The following is a 17,204-nucleotide window of genomic DNA, read 5'->3' on the forward strand; positions in this document are numbered from 1 at the left end:
TGATTCTGTGAGTCTGTGATTGGGGTCTGACAGCCCTGCCAGGGCCCGGCAGGACAGCCCCTGCCTGCTTGCTGCCTTCATTGTCGCACACGTGCCCCAGCCTCTGTGCCGTCCATACAGGTCTGTACGACAGCACTCTTCCTCCTTCTCCCCAGTCATGCTGTCCATCCTTCTGTCTGTCCTTCCCATCCAACCCACGGCTCTCACTGCCTGTCCCCATCTCCTCCTTCAGACCTCAGCTGTAAGATGTGATAGAGTCAAGGGATGACGAATTTACTGACGAAGCAACACCCTGCTTCGAAGCTGATGTGTCAAATACAGTGATATCTTTTGACACACAATTATATGTAATTATAATGCTGTTGGTGCTGGCTCAACCCTTGTGAATCACGCACAGTTACGGCTTGATTTCACCTCCCTCTCCTCCATGGCCACTGCTCTGGGCCATTGCCCGGCTGGCGACCCTGGGGGTGTCCTGAGGGCTCCCGGCGGCTCGGGGCCACGGGCAGCATTGCTGCCGTCCACCGCCAGCTCCTGGGAGATGCTGTCCTTTCCACGCACCAGCCCACCCTGTGCCCTCGGCTGCACCGGGCGCTGCCTTGCCGAGCTCCTGGCATGGTGGAGTTTGCCCCAGCAGGCTGGCGGGCACAGGGCTCACCAGGCCGTCGCCCCGTGGGGAAGGCAGGACGCCGTTGCCCCGCTGGGCTGGCCACGCAGCCACCATCACAAGGGCCACCGCCGGGTCACTGGGCTGAGATGTCCGAGCGTGTCCTTGGCATTGAGCAGCACGGAGCTGGGCTGGGGGGACCCAGCGCGCACGTGGGAAGCCCCATGACGGCGACAGGCAGCGGTTTTAGCCACGCAACCCACCCGGCGCCCCCGGGAGGGAGCGGGCAGGAGGGAGCAGGGCCCACGCAGGCAGCCTGCCCGCAGAGACGAGGGACGGGGCTGCGCGGCCGTGAGGGTTGAACCCTGCCTCTGCTCTCCCTGAACAGACTGAGGGGAGCGGAGGGGAGCGCGGCCGTGCCCTCCCCGCCAAAATTAACTCTCCATCTGTTTCTCCCCGGCTGAGGCTGATGGCTTGTGACAGGGCCTCCTGAATGCAAAGATGTTTCGCCCGGAAAAAATCTATTACAAGTTGCTGTAAGAAAGACCGAAATCCTCTCCTTCTGTCTCTCCCTACTGGTCTCAAGGTGCCCACCCCGGGCAAGAACGGGCTGGCGCGCAGCCGGCCGCCTCCGCTCAGCCGGAAAGCTCTCCCCAGCGCCAGCCTGCCTCGCCCCCGGCCCAAATGGGGCAGCGGGGGGAGGATGGGTGCTGCCCTGGCTGGCGGGGAGGATGAAGCAGCCGCTTCTTCATCCCCAAGCCCGGCACGGTGTCGGCGATGCAGCGGGCATGGGCCTGGCACCCTCGCACCCCGCGGCCGTGATGGGTATGGGGAAACTGAGGCAGGAGGTGCCCGGTCCATTGGCTGGTGCCTGACCCTGGCCGGGACATGGAGCCCCTGCCCGGCGGGCAGCGGGCAGGCAGCGGGCAGCGGGCAGGCAGCAGGCAGGCAGCGGCTGCCCTCTCCCGGCCGCGGCGCAGCCCTGCTCGGCCCCGGGAGAGTTTACGGGAATTTCGGGATTTCGCTTTATTTTCGCCCCTTTCCGCTCCCCAGCGCGGCCCTTCCCGGCCCCCCGCGCCCCAAAGCGCAGCCAAAGAAACCCAAAACTCAACTTCACCCTTTTTTTTTTTTGTGCTCAGCTCTACTTTCAGGGCAGGGACGGATGCCCACCGCTCCACAGAAACGGCTTCAAGAGCCTTTGCTTGCACCCCAAAAATCCCAGGGCCGAGCGGCGGCCAGCACCCCTTCCCGCCAGCCCTCCCGCGCCGCGGCCGAGCACAGCAAAACCAGGCAGCTTCAGTAAAAAACAAAACTTTATTTGGTCCGTCAGAACCTGAGTTTGAAAACCACCCATGGATAATTCGTATCATACAGGGATTACTGATCTGCTTTACAATTGATAAAATATCCTATGTTTCTTAAGAGCTGGACAGTATTTACAGGGTTAAAAATATTCACAGCTCAGAAAGACACAAAGAGAAAGGGAAAAAAGTGAAGGACAAATCGTCTGGAGGAGGAAGGAGCAGGGAAGAGAGAAAACAGACCAACAGACAAGGACGGGGCCAGAGCTTGGCAGCTCACCCCCCTGCCACCCCCCGGCTCCCCGGGCGGGAGGGACGGACAGACGGACACGCTGGGCAAAGCCCACAGCCCGCACATCGCCCTGCCCAGGCTGCGGGGTGCAAGCTGCCCCCCAGCACGGTCCCTGCATCTCCCACCGCCCCCCGAGCAGGCTGGGAAGGAGGGGGTAACGCTGGGGGACCCCCCCACCACACACGCACACATACACGCGCCCGCGCCAAGCCACGACGCCCTGAAACCGCGGGCACTCGCCGGGGCCAGCGGCAGCGCGGGGCTCCTGCAAGCCTTCACCCTGTGCTCGCTACCTTCCGCGGCACTTGGCCTCTGAAGGATGGGGCTCTCTGCTCCCCCCGCCGCCCCCCAAAATCACTGGCCCCGTCCCTGGCACATGGCAACGTGGTAAAGCCACGGGGAGCAGCTCCCCGAAGCCCGGGTCTGTACCTGCTGCCCTCGCCTCCGCAGGGCACGGGGAGGGCTGAGCCCAGCTCGGGACGCATGGCTTCTCTCCAGGCACTGCTTTCAGCGGCCGCCTTTGCATAGTAACACTTGTGTGATGAGTTGAGGGGGGTTCCCCGCTGCTGCAGCCCCCCGAGCATCGCCCCGTGGCCCCGCTCCCCGCTCTGGCGCAGCGGCAGAGGAGGGCACCTCTGCGGTTTGCCCCGAGGCGGTGGCGGCAGCTTTCTACAACAACCCAGCACCCTGTCCTCCCCAGCCCCGGCACGGCGCAGGGGGCAGCCCCGGCACCCGGGACGGGCGAGGTGGATGGGGGGTCCAGTACCACAGCGGGTCCCCGCCACAAGCAGCCAGCACGGGCGGCACCACAGCGGGGTGACCCCGGCACCCCCCGGCCCAGCTAGGGTACCTCGGTGCCACATTGGTCCTGGCAGCGGACGATGGGGGGAATAAGACAATGAGAAGGGCCCGGGGACAGACGGAGGGTCACACAGACGGACAGACGTCAGAGGTATATTCTTTTTTTTGCAGCGCCAAGGCCCTGGTGCTGCGGGAGGGGGCAGAGTCCTGAGCGTGGTGCCTGGGAAGGGCCTTGACAGCAACCTCCAGCTCCCCCTGCTCCCGCAGCCCCCCGCTGCGTGCCCGGCGCGGGCATGGGGCAGGTGGGATCCTGAGATGGCCCCGTGCCCCCAGCCGCTCCTCATAAAGTGCACGGGGGGCCGGCGGTGCCGGGGCGGCGGGCAGAGCTGGTCCTGGCCCTGAGAGCTCGCCCCGGCCCCGCGGCTCAGGGCAAAGTGCTGGGTGTGATGCTCTGGCTCTGCCCCACGGCTCAGCGCTGACAGCTCGGGGGACGACCCCAGGCCAGAGGCTCGGTGAAAATAACGGGGGAGCGGAGCGGGGAGGGGGAGGCGCTTCGTCATAGGGGCCGGGGGCCGTGGAGCCCGGCGACCTCGGGCGTGAGCAGCGGGTTGTGGGTGCCCTTCGTCGACATCCAGTCATTGAGGAAGGCCTGGGTGGCTTTGCGGTGAGCCAGGCGGTGGGTGATGGAGAAGCCGGCGTTACCCTCCAGCTGGGAGAGGATCACCAACACCTGCCTGCGAAGAGAGGGACGGGCTCAGGGCCAGGCAGCTGCCTCTGCCCTGGCAATTCCAGCCCCTGCCTGTCACCCCAGTACCCACCCTCTTCCCATACCATTCCCAGGCTCTCCAGGGGCCAACGGCACCCGCCTGCCCTCGCCGGGCAGCCCCCCGCCGACCCACCCCTGCCTACCCCAGACCTGTGCAGGGGGGGGACGCTGTCCTGCGTTTTGAGGCTGCCACGTGTGGAGACGACGTTGAAGCTGTCGGTGCAATCGCACTGGACGTGCAGGTAGGACTTGGGGTGCCGGTTCTCCACCACCACAATCAGCCCTGCCCAGCCGTGGGTCAAATAGTAGCAGGTCATCCCCTCGCGGCCCTGGGGCAAACAGCAGGGTCAGGGGTGTGAAGCCTCCGGGCGCCTCCACCTCCGAATCTCAGCCCCTGGACCAGCATCTTCCACCTCCAGCCAAGGGCTGCCCAGCTGCTGGGGTACCCCATGCTGCCCCAGGGAGCAAAGGGAGTGGGCATCCATGGGGTAGGAGGGGACTAGGTGGCAACCAGCCCTGCCTGACTCCTGCCAGACTGAGGAAGAACACAGCGGAGGCAGGGTCCAGGCTCCCGCTGGCAGCATCGCCCCCCTCCAGCCCTGGCCCCGTGCCGCCCGCGCACACCTCGTGGCGCTCGCCCTTGTTCTCGGTCAGCAGGATGATGGCGTCCGCCAACGTGGTGGGCTGCGCCTCCACCTGCTCCACCATCACGAGGCGGGAGCTGTAGATGGCCAGGATATAGCTGGAATAATCAGTGGCCGGTCGGCTGCTGGTGGGACTGGATGCTGCGGAGACACACGGAGGAAGGGAGGGATCAATCACCAAGCCCACAGCCCCCGGGAGCAGGGTGCTGCTGGGCTGCTGCACGTGCAGGCAACCTCCGCCCCCAGCGAGGTCCCCACGGTGAAGATCGAGGGCTTTGGCACCTCCGCCTCCCCCGAGGCCCCTGCCAGCATCGCCGCGGGGAGGGCAGCCCAGCCCCTTACCCTGGGCGGCGGCAGGGCCTGCCAGGGCGGCGCTCCAGTGGTTGAAGGCACAGCACACGACGGCGTATTCGCCCGGCTCCAGCATGACGTCGCAGTTGACGAACTTCTTGACGGCTCGTTTGCTGTGAGCCATCAGCCGGCCCAGGCTCAGCTTGTTCCCGCTGGTGAAGGTGGCCCGGAAAACCATGATGCAGAGATCCAGCAAGTGGCTGTCCACCGTGTCCGACCGCCTGCGCCGGGAGGGGGAGAAGGGTCACACACCAGCCGAGCGCCGCCCCACAGAGCACGTGGAGGCCACGGGCAGGACGGCGGATCCGGAGGAAGAGTTCTCCCGCTGCCCCAGGCACCCGGCCCCAGCACGCGATCAGGGCCTGGGTTTCAGCTAAAATATGAGCAGACCCTGAGAACTGGAGAAATGGCAGTGGGGGCCCATCCCCGAGCTCTGCCGCCCCGCGGGATGGCATGGGGCGAGAGGGTGAAGTGTTTGGGATTTCTCCTGGGTGCGGGTCGCTGCCTGCAGCCCGCGCGCTGCCCGGCTCACCTGCTGCCCTCCTGGAAGAGGGCAAACTCCAGGGCAGCACGCTCCAACACCGTCAGCGATGTCACCGTCACCGGCCCGTTGGCCTTGTTGGGGAACATGCCCTGCACACGCACCTCGTGCCAGTCCGAATGGAGTTTGCAGATATCCACGGAGTCAAAATACCTGTGGGGAAGCTGGGCTCAGCCCCAGCGGGCTCCTCTGTGGGGACACTGCTCTGCCCTCAGGCAGCCGGAGAAGCAGGCACCAGCAGGTCACCCACACCCCCCTGGGGATGCCCAGTCCTGCCTGCCCCATCTTGAGCCCCACGTCCCATTTTCTGTCCCCTGCCTGGCTTCCCGCCCCACAGCCTCTGCCTCCTGGGCACTACCGTACTTAATGAAATCGCTGTACTCCATCCAGAAGACGCCCTCGCTGCTGCCATGGGGCATCAGGTCGTGACGCAAGGGAGCCGGCCAGTGCGGCCACTCGTCGGACCAGCTGCCGTTCCAGGAGAAGCGGCCCCAGGGGTTTCGGAGCCGCAGTAACCTGGGGGAAGGGGAAAAACACTGTCAGAGGCCCAGGAGGAAGGAGAGTGCAAGGAAGATCACCTCCGAGATGCTCTCCCAGCTCTGCAGACCCAGCCAGCCCCTCGCAGAGGGCACCACGCCACTTCTGCCCTTGCCTTTCAAAGCATCCCAGACCTAATTTGCCACCCCCACCGCGGCCTCAGATGCCCACGTCCTAGAGCTCTGGACCTGCTGCAGCTCCCTCTGCCCTCCCCTGCCCAAAAGGCCTCCAGCCAGGCGCTGCGGGGAAGGGGCTCAGCCGGGAAGGGGTTGCCGAGCGTGTGCCCGGAGCTGCACAAGCCCAGGAGAGACGTGGATGAAAATGGGTCTTCATACAGCACCCAGGCCGTTGCGGGCAGCACCCCTTTCTATCCCCCCGCCCTCCAAAGGTGAGAAGGATGCCCTGATTGCTTCACTGAGTTGAAAGAGCTCTACTCAATCCTCTGCATCCTGTGAGAAGACCAGGGAAACCATTCTGCACCATCGGGCGTCCTGGAGCAGAGTGGCCCTAGACGGGCAGCCAGTGCCAGGCAAGGACGGCTGATGTGACACCAGCATTTACATGACACCCTGAGATGGAGAACAGCCCTCGCTGGCCATGAGCACGGGACACCGAAGAGTCCCCAAAGTCTTGTCCAGCAGGCACTCAATTATTTGTCCCCAGGGTTTCTGCTCGGGCTGTTGGCAGGAACACCTGCTGTACCACGCCGGCCTCCACCTTGAACTCACCTGAAGCCTTGGACATCCCGCACGTCCAGGATGGAGTAGGCGTGCCGCGGACGCAGACCCATACTCTCGTAGGCCACGTCGTCCACTTTCATGTTGCCTCCGCCACAGGACGCGCCCATGAGGAACCTGCACAGGGGACAGCAAAACCCTCGGTGTCCTGCCCGGCCTGGCACGGGGGCGAAGCTCGTCCCCACTGCTCAACGCACGGGACAGCCTCCCCCCCAGGAGGCTCCTGGATATTCCCTCTCTGCAATAACACTGTAAACTTCCCCAGAGCAGTGCCCCAGCCCCATGGGCCAGAGCTCTGCCTGGGCAGCAGTGAGCTCCCTCCGCCCGCTCCCACGCATGCTTGAGCCCAGGCTCCGTGGCAAGCTTCTCCAGCAGTGCCCTCACCTTCAGGGCTGAAAGCTCTGCCCACACACAGCGGAGCTTTGCCCAAACCTCACCCGCTTTCTGCCAGGCTTCGGGGTCCTGCCCGTCTCTGACGGCTGGCAGGGCTCAGCCGCACGGAAAGGCAAGCGGGTACGTCTGCCTCCGCTTCGCAGGCGGCTGGCCCGTTCTGCAGGGGTGAGGACAGGCTATTCGGGGCGGGAGGTCTGCACCAGCTCCCACGTGGCCCCGTGCTGCAGGCTGGCAGGAGCAACCCTGCCTTCAGCCAACCCAACTGCCCTCCCACCGGAGTGATGAGCACGAGGACTGTGCTTTTGCTTTGTCTCCTATAGACTGCCTATAGTCACGCCCAGGTATGGCCAGCAAGGATGCCACGTATGGGTGGGAGACACGTGCAGGGTCAAGCACTTCACAATACAACCAACCTCGAAGCAAAAAGCAAGCAGGCTCAGTGCCAGCCACTTCAAAACTCCCTAAGACTGCAGTAAATGTGCATGGGGAATTCACCAGGATTTTAATTTCGTATGAAAATGAAACAAAGGAGAAATAATTTCTTAGAGCTTAGAGGGCGAGCTCCATCAAGACTCCAGAGGAATGCCAAGGGTGGTGGACTGCACCCTAGGTAATGCTCTAGCCCCTCTCCTCTGAGCCTCTACAAATGAGAGCGGCTCCCCTCACCCCCCTCTCCGAGCGTCCATGCTCCTGCCACGGCGCCCTCCTGCCTCGTCTTACCCAGCCTCCTTAGAACTCAGCATTTTGGCCCAGATGAGGTCAGTGTCAATGGGCTCCTCGCGAGGGTTAGTGGAGCTGACCTGCAGCATCAGGCTCTCGCAGGGGGCACCCGTTAGTGTAGCCAGGCCTTCAATAGCACGCCCCGCCTGGAGGGCAAAGTACGAACCATGAAGCTTGGCCAGCGCCTTCTCAATGAGGGCGACCCACAACTGCTTCCTCTGGGCCTGCGGAAAGAGGGAGAGACACATCACGAGCCGCCCCGGGCAGGAGATGGGAAAGCAAGGGCAGAGCGCACAGACGAGGCAAAGCCCCGCTCGCCCGCCCCTGCCAGCCCTCCCGCTGCGATGGGAGACAGAGAGGCAGGAGCAGCAAGGCCAAGTCCCCAGGAGCTTGTCTGCATCAGGCCATGCGTGACCCCGCTCGCTGCCTACTCAGTGTTTTGTTTGCACGGTTTAATTCCCCTTGGGAAAACGTCCTGGAGCGAACGCCCAAGAGGCCCAGACGCCGACACAGCTGCACCCTGGCGTGCCCAGGCAGCCAGGCTGGCAGGGGTGGGTGTCCACTTCGTAAACTAATGGTCCCTTCCTTCTGCTTCAACCTGGATTTAAAAATGTTTAATAGTGGAAGAGGATATCGAGCACATCTGGAAGAGCTGCCTTTCACTCGCACACCGTCGCAAACCAACACCAACGCACCTTTGGCGGAGGAGGCTGCCTAGAGCACACATGGCCAGGGGACCGATTAGATTTCACTCGTGGAACAGAGACGTTTCAAGGACAAGCTCCAAAACCTCCCAGGCAGACGGACAAAGCCCTCTACTCCAGCAAAGGGACAGCGGTGAGATGTAACGAGAAGATGCGAGTTTTGCAGGGGGGAAACTCTCCCTGGAGTCGCTTTGCTGTGGTGCCAGGCTAGTGCTCTTGGCATCGCTAGGCTGATTATGGATGCAGAAAGAAATGCAGCACCTGCATTAATGCACCCAGAGGTGTGCAAAGCCTCCGTTGGCCACGTCAACGTGGGCTCAGGGCACAGCCTTCACTGCTACGTCCAAGCCACCGTTGCGGGTCCCCAGCGTGCCGCAGGCTGCAGTCACCAGCTGTGCTTTACTCCTGGGCACGTTCAGGCTGGGGGGAGACCCCTCCACTCCAGCCCCTGCCTGCAGCGAGGACGCGAAGAGGAAGGCATATGAGGACAGAAGGCAAGGAGACATTTGCTGCCCTCCGGGTCCCCAAATTGGGTTCAGTAGCCGGTGCTTGGAGGGCGGCAGGGGAAAAGCACTGGCACACTGCGACCGTGTGTGACTCGCAGGAGGCAGCCAAGAGCTGGGAGAGGAAAGGAGGGCAGTGAAGATTTCTTTCCGATGGATAAAGAAAGCTTACAAATGCTTTTCACTGCTTTTTGAGTCCCTCACTCAACAAAATCCATGTTGTTTATTTCTGGCTGAGCCGCAGCCAGGGAGCTCTGCTAAGAGCCTGATTTTCCTTTATCTTTAAAACTCTCCATTTTTCCATTTTTAGCCCCCACGTTCAGCTCACACAGCTGAACGCTTGGCAGAAAAATCTCGTCACGATTCAGATGCCCCTGGAAACAAAGGCAAGGCAAGCCCAGTCCATGTGAAAACCTTCAATTTTCAAAGAAAAAAAAGCAGACTTGAAACTTTAAGAGAGGAAAGATGGATGGAAAAGAAAAAAAACAAGACAGGCAAATCTTATGCTGAAAATAATGCGTCTGACTGGCTCCTCTCTGTCGACTGTGAGGCAAAACGTGGACACAGATTCCTTCTTCTTCCCTTTTCCAAAGTTTCTCCTTAACAGGACCAGCTTCCAGCAGCGCTGGCAATCCTTTTGCCCCACTCAGCATCCCTGGGGGGATCACCCACTCTGCTGAGAAAGCAGCCAGGCCTGGCAGTCCCGTACCTGTGCCTGCCCAGCACGCAGCCCCTGCCCGGACCCCTGCCCCTCTGCCTGCAGCCAGGGGTGAGCGGGGCTCGGGAGCTGGCGCTGCCGGCCGTGCCGGGACTGCTGCCCCACGGGGCCCGGTAGCTCCGATCAATTAGCAATTGCCCCAGGACTGGGGCACCTCCACGCTGCGGAGGGCTTAGGCTACCGAGCCCACCCAGGCTGGGGACTGTGCAAGCTGGACTGACATTGAAGTTCCCCAAATACTCATCTTTGGGCCCCGTTTCCCCAGCCGGCATCCTGTCCTGACATCTACAGCTCACAGATGATGTGGTTTGGGGCTGTGTGTACTTTAAAACAGAGGATTGGGATTTGCAGAACAAAGTCGAACCCAGCGGTCCCGGGTCCCTGGCTCCTCCTGACAGCAGCACTTTGTTTTGTTTGGCAGATTTTGCCGCCTGAGTTTCAATAAAGACATTCCCAGTCTCCTTCATGGACATGATCCCAGCAAGAGCCCCTGGGCCTGGCAGGCAGGGCAGGGCGTACCGCAGTGACGTCCCAAAGTGGCCGAGGGAGCTTTGTTAACCCTAGCAGATGCCACTCGAGTGCACTCAGAGCAACTGGGCATTGGCTCGAAACAGGCTGGTTTGTCATGCGATCCCCTCCCTCTCCACGGTCCCTCCCTGGCAAAGCGAAGCTGCCAGACCTCCCCGCAGAGGAAAGAAACAGCTTTCCCTCAGCCCCTCGCAGCACAAAACACGCAGGTTAAAATATTTTCCTTTTGCTGTGAAGAATAAGGACAGCTTCCTCTGCAAGCGAAGCGGCGGTGGTGCAGGGAGGAGTGAGGGAAAAGCAACTGTGAATGAAAGTTCTCCATCGCAGCCTGGAAAATGCCAGAAGGGGCCTAAATAGATTTATATTATGGCCTCACAGAGTTCAGCTGTCTTGAGGGCGCAGCAAAAAGCAAGGTCCTGAGCTGCAAATGCCCCACGCAGCCCAGAGTCGGGGCCTCACAGCAGCACCTCTTCCCACTGCCTCCATCAGTCCTCTCCTGGGAGAGCCTCCCCCTGCCCCCGGAGCACTGCCCACCCCTCCCGGCACCGCTCCCCGCCAGGGCCGCTGACCTGCGAGAAGAGGAGGTATCCACACTCATCGCACGGCAACATGTCATCCACCAGCACCGTGGTCCAAGTGCCGTCCTTGCACAGCCGCACCTGGTAGGCACCCTCGGGACACAGCGTCCTTGTGATCATCACCCTCTCCACCAGCTCCGGCCGCTCGGCCAGCACGGCCAGGGCGCTCAGGAACCTGCCAGCGGGACGGGACGCGGGACGGTCTCAGCGGGGCACGGGCAGGCAGCTGCCCAGCCGTGCAGAGCAGGGGACCGCGGTCCGCAGCCGCTTGGTAAGGGGTGAGGCAGAGGATGGGGTACATGCCTGGGGGTATAAATGGGTTTGAGTAGGGCTGAGGGGTCTGATCCGAAGGCGGATGAAGGGGGAGAAAGGAGGAAGGGGTAGGAGGGTGTCAGCCCGGCTCGCTCCCCCTTACCAGCAGTTTCCCAGCAGTCCCTGCAGGATATCCGAGGGCCTGGGTGTCCGAAACACCGACCACTTCACCGATCGGTCCTTGAAAATGCTACAGTTGATTTCATGGGGTCGCAGCCACTGTTTCACCCTCTGCTGCACGCTGTCGCCTTCCGGGAATCCCACGGACTTGGGCCCAGGGGGGAAACTGTCATCTACAAAATTGACTTTGTTCTGCGAGAGCAAAAGGCAAGGAGAGCATCAGTGTGCAGTTGATGCTCCAGCCGGCCTGGAAAGCCTCCCGCTGCACCGGCAGGAGTGAGAGTGGAGCCCCCAGCCCCCCTGCCCGGCCCGGGCAGCCCCTTCCGACGCCGTGCCAGGGAGCAGGTCTGGGACCGGGCGCCCGCTGGCAACGGCACAGATGCATTTTGTGCATCAGGCCCAGTGTTCAGCCCTGCCACGAGCCGGCTCACCTCTCCGGCCCCCAAGCCCTGGACTGCCACTCAAATCTGCCTTTTTCTGTTTCGCAGGAACCTCCCTGGGCAGGGACCGTCTCGCACTTTGTGCTGGTGCTAAAAGCTGGACGGTGGGGGACCTTGGCTGCCTCTATCAGCGGCAAAGCACGTGAGCAGCAAGCCTGCGAGGAGCCACCTGGCAAGCAAACGCTCCTCAACCCGAGCCCTGTGCTAAGGGCCAAGCTGCCTCTGCTCCGGAGGGGACGCGCTGGGCTTGGCAGTCCCGAGCCACCCCGAGGCACAGCCGGGAGGATGTTAGGGGCACCTTTCGCCATTGGATTCAGCCCGACCACAAACAGGCAAGCAATCCCAGAGCGAGGGTATCCCACGTCCGAGCCCACCCGCAATAGCTGCTCGCGGTAAATCAAACAGGATGGACCGAAGGGCAGGTAATCCCACAGGGATTAGCCCCAGGGGCAGGGTGGAAGCACAGAACTTCACCAAGGGGCGAAGGGCGGCTTTTTCAGACAGTTTAACACAGGGTGAAATAAGAACCAGGATTTCTTTGTTATTGTTAATTAAATGAAATTAAATTCTTTCAGCAAAAGCCGGCTCTGATTTAAATTAGCTTTTATGCACACCAAACTAGTAGCTGGCCTTCCTCTTTTGTTGCAATCCTACGTGAACGCTTTCTATGTGGTGCCTCAATTAGCACTTCCAGCTTCCCTTTTGCAGAAGGGTGTTTTTCAGCTAATAGATGTCACTGTTCAAACACCAATGCGGGCCCAAAAGGACACGTCCCAGGGCCTGCTGGCGTTCTCAAGGGGAGCATCTGCTCCGTGCAGCTGACAAGCAGCCGCCTCTGCCGTATCGGCCAGCAACCCCATCTTGCCACATCCCGGCCTCGCACAGTTGCCTCTCGGGGTGCAGCCGGGGCTCCCCAGGAACCCGCTGTGCAGGGCAGGACGGACACACAGCAAGGCAGCTGTCAGAGCCTGTGGGCATCGCAAGCTTTCTGTCCCCTGTGGTGTCACTGCAGTGCTTTTCCAAGCAGCAGAGGTGGAAGAAGCCTTCGGCCTCCCCGGTATCGTGGCCGGGGTCTCAGCAGGGCCAGGACAGTACTCAGCAGGACTGCAGGAGCCTGAACGTGAGCCCACAGACCTCACCAGCAGACGATGGAGGCAATGCAAGAGCTGTAGCAGTGCACTTGCCCAGCAGCCTGAGGAAAGCCTGCCTAACAAGCTAATTACCTTTATACCATGATGTCTCCCTTCACTTATTTCTAAATGCTTTAGAGAAGTTGTCACTACCAATATCCCTGGAGATGGAGGGAAAGAGAGGCACGAGGGCTGCTGGGGTAGCACCAGAGCAGCGGGGAGAGGAGCAGGTAACTCCTCTCGTGCCTGGGCAGTGATGAGCCTGCTCATGGATGGTGCCAGACGAGGAGCCCTGCTTATTTCTCCTGCAAGGGGATAAATCCAGGCATCGGACCTCCTTCACTCCTCCTGCTCTGCCAACAACCCTCTTCATGCCGTTCTGGACCAGAGACATGACCTTCTCTGCTGCCACCTCCCCGGGACCGCAGGGGCCAAGGAAGGCTGCTGCCTTGCCCCGCACGGCCTGGCGGCCAGTGGCCAACTTCTGACGGGTGGAGAAGGAGGAAAACAGAGATGGGGCCTCCCCCAGCACAGGGAAAGGCTCTGCAGGCAGAGGTGCCAGGGCGCGGCACAGACAGCAAGAGTCCTGGGTCGTCCTTCTAGCTCTGCAGAACGTGCTGAGGCGTGTTGTTATTCGGAAAGGGAGAAGGATGGTTAATCAGAGGAGAGAAGAATCGTGAGACAGCGGGATCAGCAAGAGAGGGGACAGCACAAGACAGGGAAGCAGATGCCCGGTGCAGAGGCAACTAGTGAAGAGGTCAGCTCTGCTCTCCTCGGACAGAAGAGAAAGGGTAAAGCTAAAAGTGGGGGCCATGCACTGAGAAGTGTCGGAAAAGGCACCCCTGGAATAGCGGAGGAGGGAGCGCCCACGGCAGGAGCTCGAGCAGGGAGCAGCGCAGCAAGGCGGGCCGCTCCACGCGACCTGGGGCACGGGGACAGCAGGCGGAGGAGAACTTGGCCAGCGTGACACCATCCTCTGGGGAAAGCCTGAACAGCCTGTGAAACACCGCCGAGGGAAGGAAGCTTGGAGCCTGTTTTACAGGAGCGTTGGTGGGAACCTGCAGGCACCTCAAGAGCAGAGCGAGCATGAGTACGGGAGCAGCGCTGTCCCACCACCGCTGCCAGTCCTTCCCTCGGACCTGCAGAGCCCCTGACTTACCATAAACAGGGTCAGAACAGAGCAGTGGTTTAGTTTTAGGGGGATTTTCAGGAGATGGCCCACACTGATCTAATAGCCCGTTACTGCCGGCTTAGTGAGCTGAATGGGCTCAGCCAAGGCTCCGACCGAGAGCTGTGCTGGATGGAGCAAGGCAGACTCCCCTCCTTGGCAGCGGCAAGCTGCTAATTCAGCTTGGCCATCTCTCATAATTCATGCTTCAGGCCCGATTCCACTGGATGTAACAGATGTCCCCTGCCTACAAAAGAGGCTATTCACTTGTTTAAAAGAGGGGGATAGGCAGAATCAGGGTCTCTCCGCTATAAAGACACCCACGTCTGCTAGAATGGACATGTAGCAAATAAAAAACCCCACAATCCCAAACCAGGATCATTCTCAACACCTTCCCTCCCGAGCCAGACATCTCTGTGGTCCCCAGTCTGCGCAGCGGAGGCGCAGGCATGGACGCACTCCTCGGATCAGGCAGAGAAAGCCTTGTCTGTACATCAAAATGGGACTGCAACTCCCTTTCCATCTGGTCCAGAAGAGCTGGAGGCTTCCCCCAGAAGGAGGGCAGAGAAAGAGCAGCATTCACAGGAGCAGCTTATGCCACTCACGGAAAAAATGGGGCCATGACAGCGCTGTTTGAGACTGAAACCCAACGGGTCGGGCCAGATAATTCCCAGTGGGAGGGGAGGGTGACAGCATGCGCTCCTGACACCCTCACCCGGAGCCAGGGTACAGCCAAACCTCAGCTGTCCTTCCCAAAACAGGGGCGAGCCACCTGCAGCTGCAGCTGCGCATTCACAAACACCAAACCCAAGGCGGCCAAGGCCCAGCTCACAGTTCTTGAACACTTGCAGTTGCTGGCAGTGACAGCAGTTCCTCTGCCTGCACCCCTGCCAGTGCTCCGGGCCTCTGCCTGCTGCATCCCCCGATTTCCCGCACCCACACAGGCCGCAGTTGCTGCCCGCAGACAGCGGTGCCACCAGCAAACCTGGCCACACTCTTTCGCAGCCTTCCCCACCCTTGGACAGAGAAGGAGCTCTGTTGGCCAGCTAAGAATGTCCCCTTCAACCCAGATGTTCTCTCTCGCTGATTTAAAATATCACTAGGTTTCAGAGTTAACACTCAGACTTCCTCACCCTCGGACTGGAAGTGAACTGGATGGGTCACCTTCACCCTAGAGATTATCTTGCACCAATTTAAAATATTACTTTTCAGTGTTAACAACCAGCATCCAGCTGCTGCAGGTGAGGATCTTCTCTGGGACCCAAGACAGAGAAGGCAGCTTGCCTGTGCCAAGCGATGCCCTAGACCCACGGGGAGAGCGTGAAGAGGGCCCCCTCCAAGAAAAACCAGGAGCAAGACCAGTTCAGCAAGCACTCACCTCCCGGCAGAAGGTGACGATGTTTTCCCACAGGGCTTTGGCCTCTCCCTCATCCGTCTGCCGCCTCTTCTCCACGTGCATGCTCTCCCGTCTCTTCAGGGGCTTGAGGCCCTTGCGCTGGGCCACGTACTGCTGCGGGGTATGGCAGGCCACGCAGTGCTTGGCCTTGAGCTCGTTGAGCAAGGTGCAAGCGGGACAAGCCCACTGGCCCGGCCTCTCCTGGCCGGTAGGCAGCTGGGATGGGAAGAGGCGGGCGACCTTGCGGGCGGACGGGGCCCTGCTGCTGCAGCAGCAGCCGCCCTTGTCACAAGCCCCACAGTCAGGGCAGCGGGAGGACGGCTCGCCCTGCGTCCCGTGCTCCTGGAAGCCGTGCAGCTTGGAGGAGCCGCAGGCTTTGCATTTCTGGGCCAGGGTGGGGTTCTTGAGGGTGCACTTGGAACAGGACCAGGTGGTGAAGTCAGGGCTGGAGGGGCTGCACGGAGTGAATCTCACCGAGTCCCCCACCAGATTGATGGTGTCACTGCCTTTCTGGGTGCTGCAAGCCTCGCATTTGCCCACCCCGGCAGAGTTCAGCAGGGAGCAGGAGCTGCACTTCCAGTGGGATGGACTGACTTCCATCTCCTCCTCCAGCACGCTCAGCCGCTTGGTGGACAGCAGCTCCTGGAAGCGGGCAGCCGGGGCAGCCCTGGGCTGACCCTGCGGAGAACCCTTCTGCCCCGCTGCGCTCTGAGCCACGGGCTGGGAGGCTTCAGGGCCCGGCATCTGCAGCTGGGGGGGCACCTCCCGGCGGCTTCGGGGCACAGGGTTGTTCTGGAGCCCCGGGGAGAAGGGACTGAAGGCTGGTATCTTCTGGGCCTCTTGTTCCATAGCCACTGGGCCCTGCGTGGCCATGGCATCACCATCCGAGATCTCTGCAGAGACTAAAGGCTGCGGAGTAGAGGGGGCCATGTGAAATCCAGCAGGGGTGATGACTTCAGGGACGACCAGCGCCTCTGGTGGGATCTTGGGCAGGGAGAGCTTGCGTGGGCCACCGCAGGCAGAGCAGGAGTTGGCCACCGGCGTGTTGTGCAGTGTGCAGCGCTGGCAAGCCCAGCCACTCTCCAGCTCCGCTTCATCAGGGCTCTTCCCCTCCGAGTCCTCGCTGCTGCTTTCTGCCTTGGCAGCCTCCTCCTTGGACGTGCCCTTGGGCTCCACAAGCACGGCGGGCTTGGGCAGGATGCCGTTGATGACGGGCAAGGGGGAGCCGCTGGGCCCTGGCTCTGGGGTGAAGCCACATACCTCGCAGGTTTCCTTGCCCAGAAAGTTCCTGAAGGTGCAGCGGGCACAAGCCCATTTCTGTTCCTCCACGCTGAGCCGCAGGATGTGGTTGAGGTCGGGCTTCTGGCGGGGGGCTTCGCAAATGGAGCACTGCCGCTGGCCGACGGGGTTCAGAAAGGTGCAGCGGGTGCAGGACCACTCGCGGACGGCAGCCATGGAGCCGGGAGAGTGGGAGTGGCTGGAAGAAAGCAGAAGACAGCGTGAGGCCAAGGTCACCCGGTACGTGGGCGTACCGTGGGTTTCCTGGGCTAGCACAATCAGGACCTTGCTTCCAGGAAGGGGACAACCATCAGTCCAGTCATTGCTCTCCAGGCACTTGTTCCTCTGGCACTGACAAACGATTTCTCCAAGTGCACGGCAATACACTGGCTTCCACCCAAAACACTTCAGGAAGGGCACAAGAAACAGTGTTGCACGCTGCTGACCCCTCTCTCGTTGCGGGGATGCGCCCCGGCGAGCAAGCACACCGCCCCTGTGCCCAACCTCAACAATTTTGTATGTCTGCAGCTTGTTTGCAGCCCTCTGGAGGAGGTGACACCCTGCTCTGCCTTCTTGCTGTTCCCAGGGTCAATTCTTTCCTCCTTCGGCGTCACTCCACCTCTGTTTCACCTCCTGTTC

The 17,204-nt window shown here is 61.4% G+C and overlaps 1 protein-coding gene across 5 annotated transcripts in view; it reads right to left on the minus strand.

The window, feature by feature from the left end:
* Nucleotides 1–1,908: 1,908 nt before the first annotated feature.
* The window catches only part of CAPN15 (calpain 15), a 60,986-nt gene continuing 45,690 nt past the window's right edge, over nucleotides 1,909–17,204 (minus strand). For all 5 annotated transcript variants that reach the window (XM_087730394.1, XM_087730395.1, XM_087730396.1 and 2 more), the window contains 11 exons: nucleotides 15,270–16,764; nucleotides 11,137–11,345; nucleotides 10,713–10,896; nucleotides 7,691–7,914; nucleotides 6,569–6,694; nucleotides 5,667–5,819; nucleotides 5,295–5,456; nucleotides 4,754–4,983; nucleotides 4,392–4,552; nucleotides 3,918–4,096; nucleotides 1,909–3,735 (listed from right to left, as the gene is read on the minus strand). In XM_087730394.1, the coding sequence (XP_087586520.1) occupies nucleotides 3,558–3,735; nucleotides 3,918–4,096; nucleotides 4,392–4,552; nucleotides 4,754–4,983; nucleotides 5,295–5,456; nucleotides 5,667–5,819; nucleotides 6,569–6,694; nucleotides 7,691–7,914; nucleotides 10,713–10,896; nucleotides 11,137–11,345; nucleotides 15,270–16,764 (3,301 nt within the window). In that variant the 3' untranslated portion in view covers nucleotides 1,909–3,557. The remainder of the gene's footprint in view (nucleotides 3,736–3,917; nucleotides 4,097–4,391; nucleotides 4,553–4,753; nucleotides 4,984–5,294; nucleotides 5,457–5,666; nucleotides 5,820–6,568; nucleotides 6,695–7,690; nucleotides 7,915–10,712; nucleotides 10,897–11,136; nucleotides 11,346–15,269; nucleotides 16,765–17,204) is intronic.

The sequence above is a fragment of the Nipponia nippon genome, unplaced genomic scaffold (genome assembly GCF_047370975.1).
Source record: "Nipponia nippon isolate SJK-2023a ecotype South Korea unplaced genomic scaffold, ASM4737097v1 scaffold_5, whole genome shotgun sequence".
In the NCBI taxonomy this organism is placed as follows: Eukaryota; Metazoa; Chordata; class Aves; order Pelecaniformes; family Threskiornithidae; genus Nipponia; species Nipponia nippon.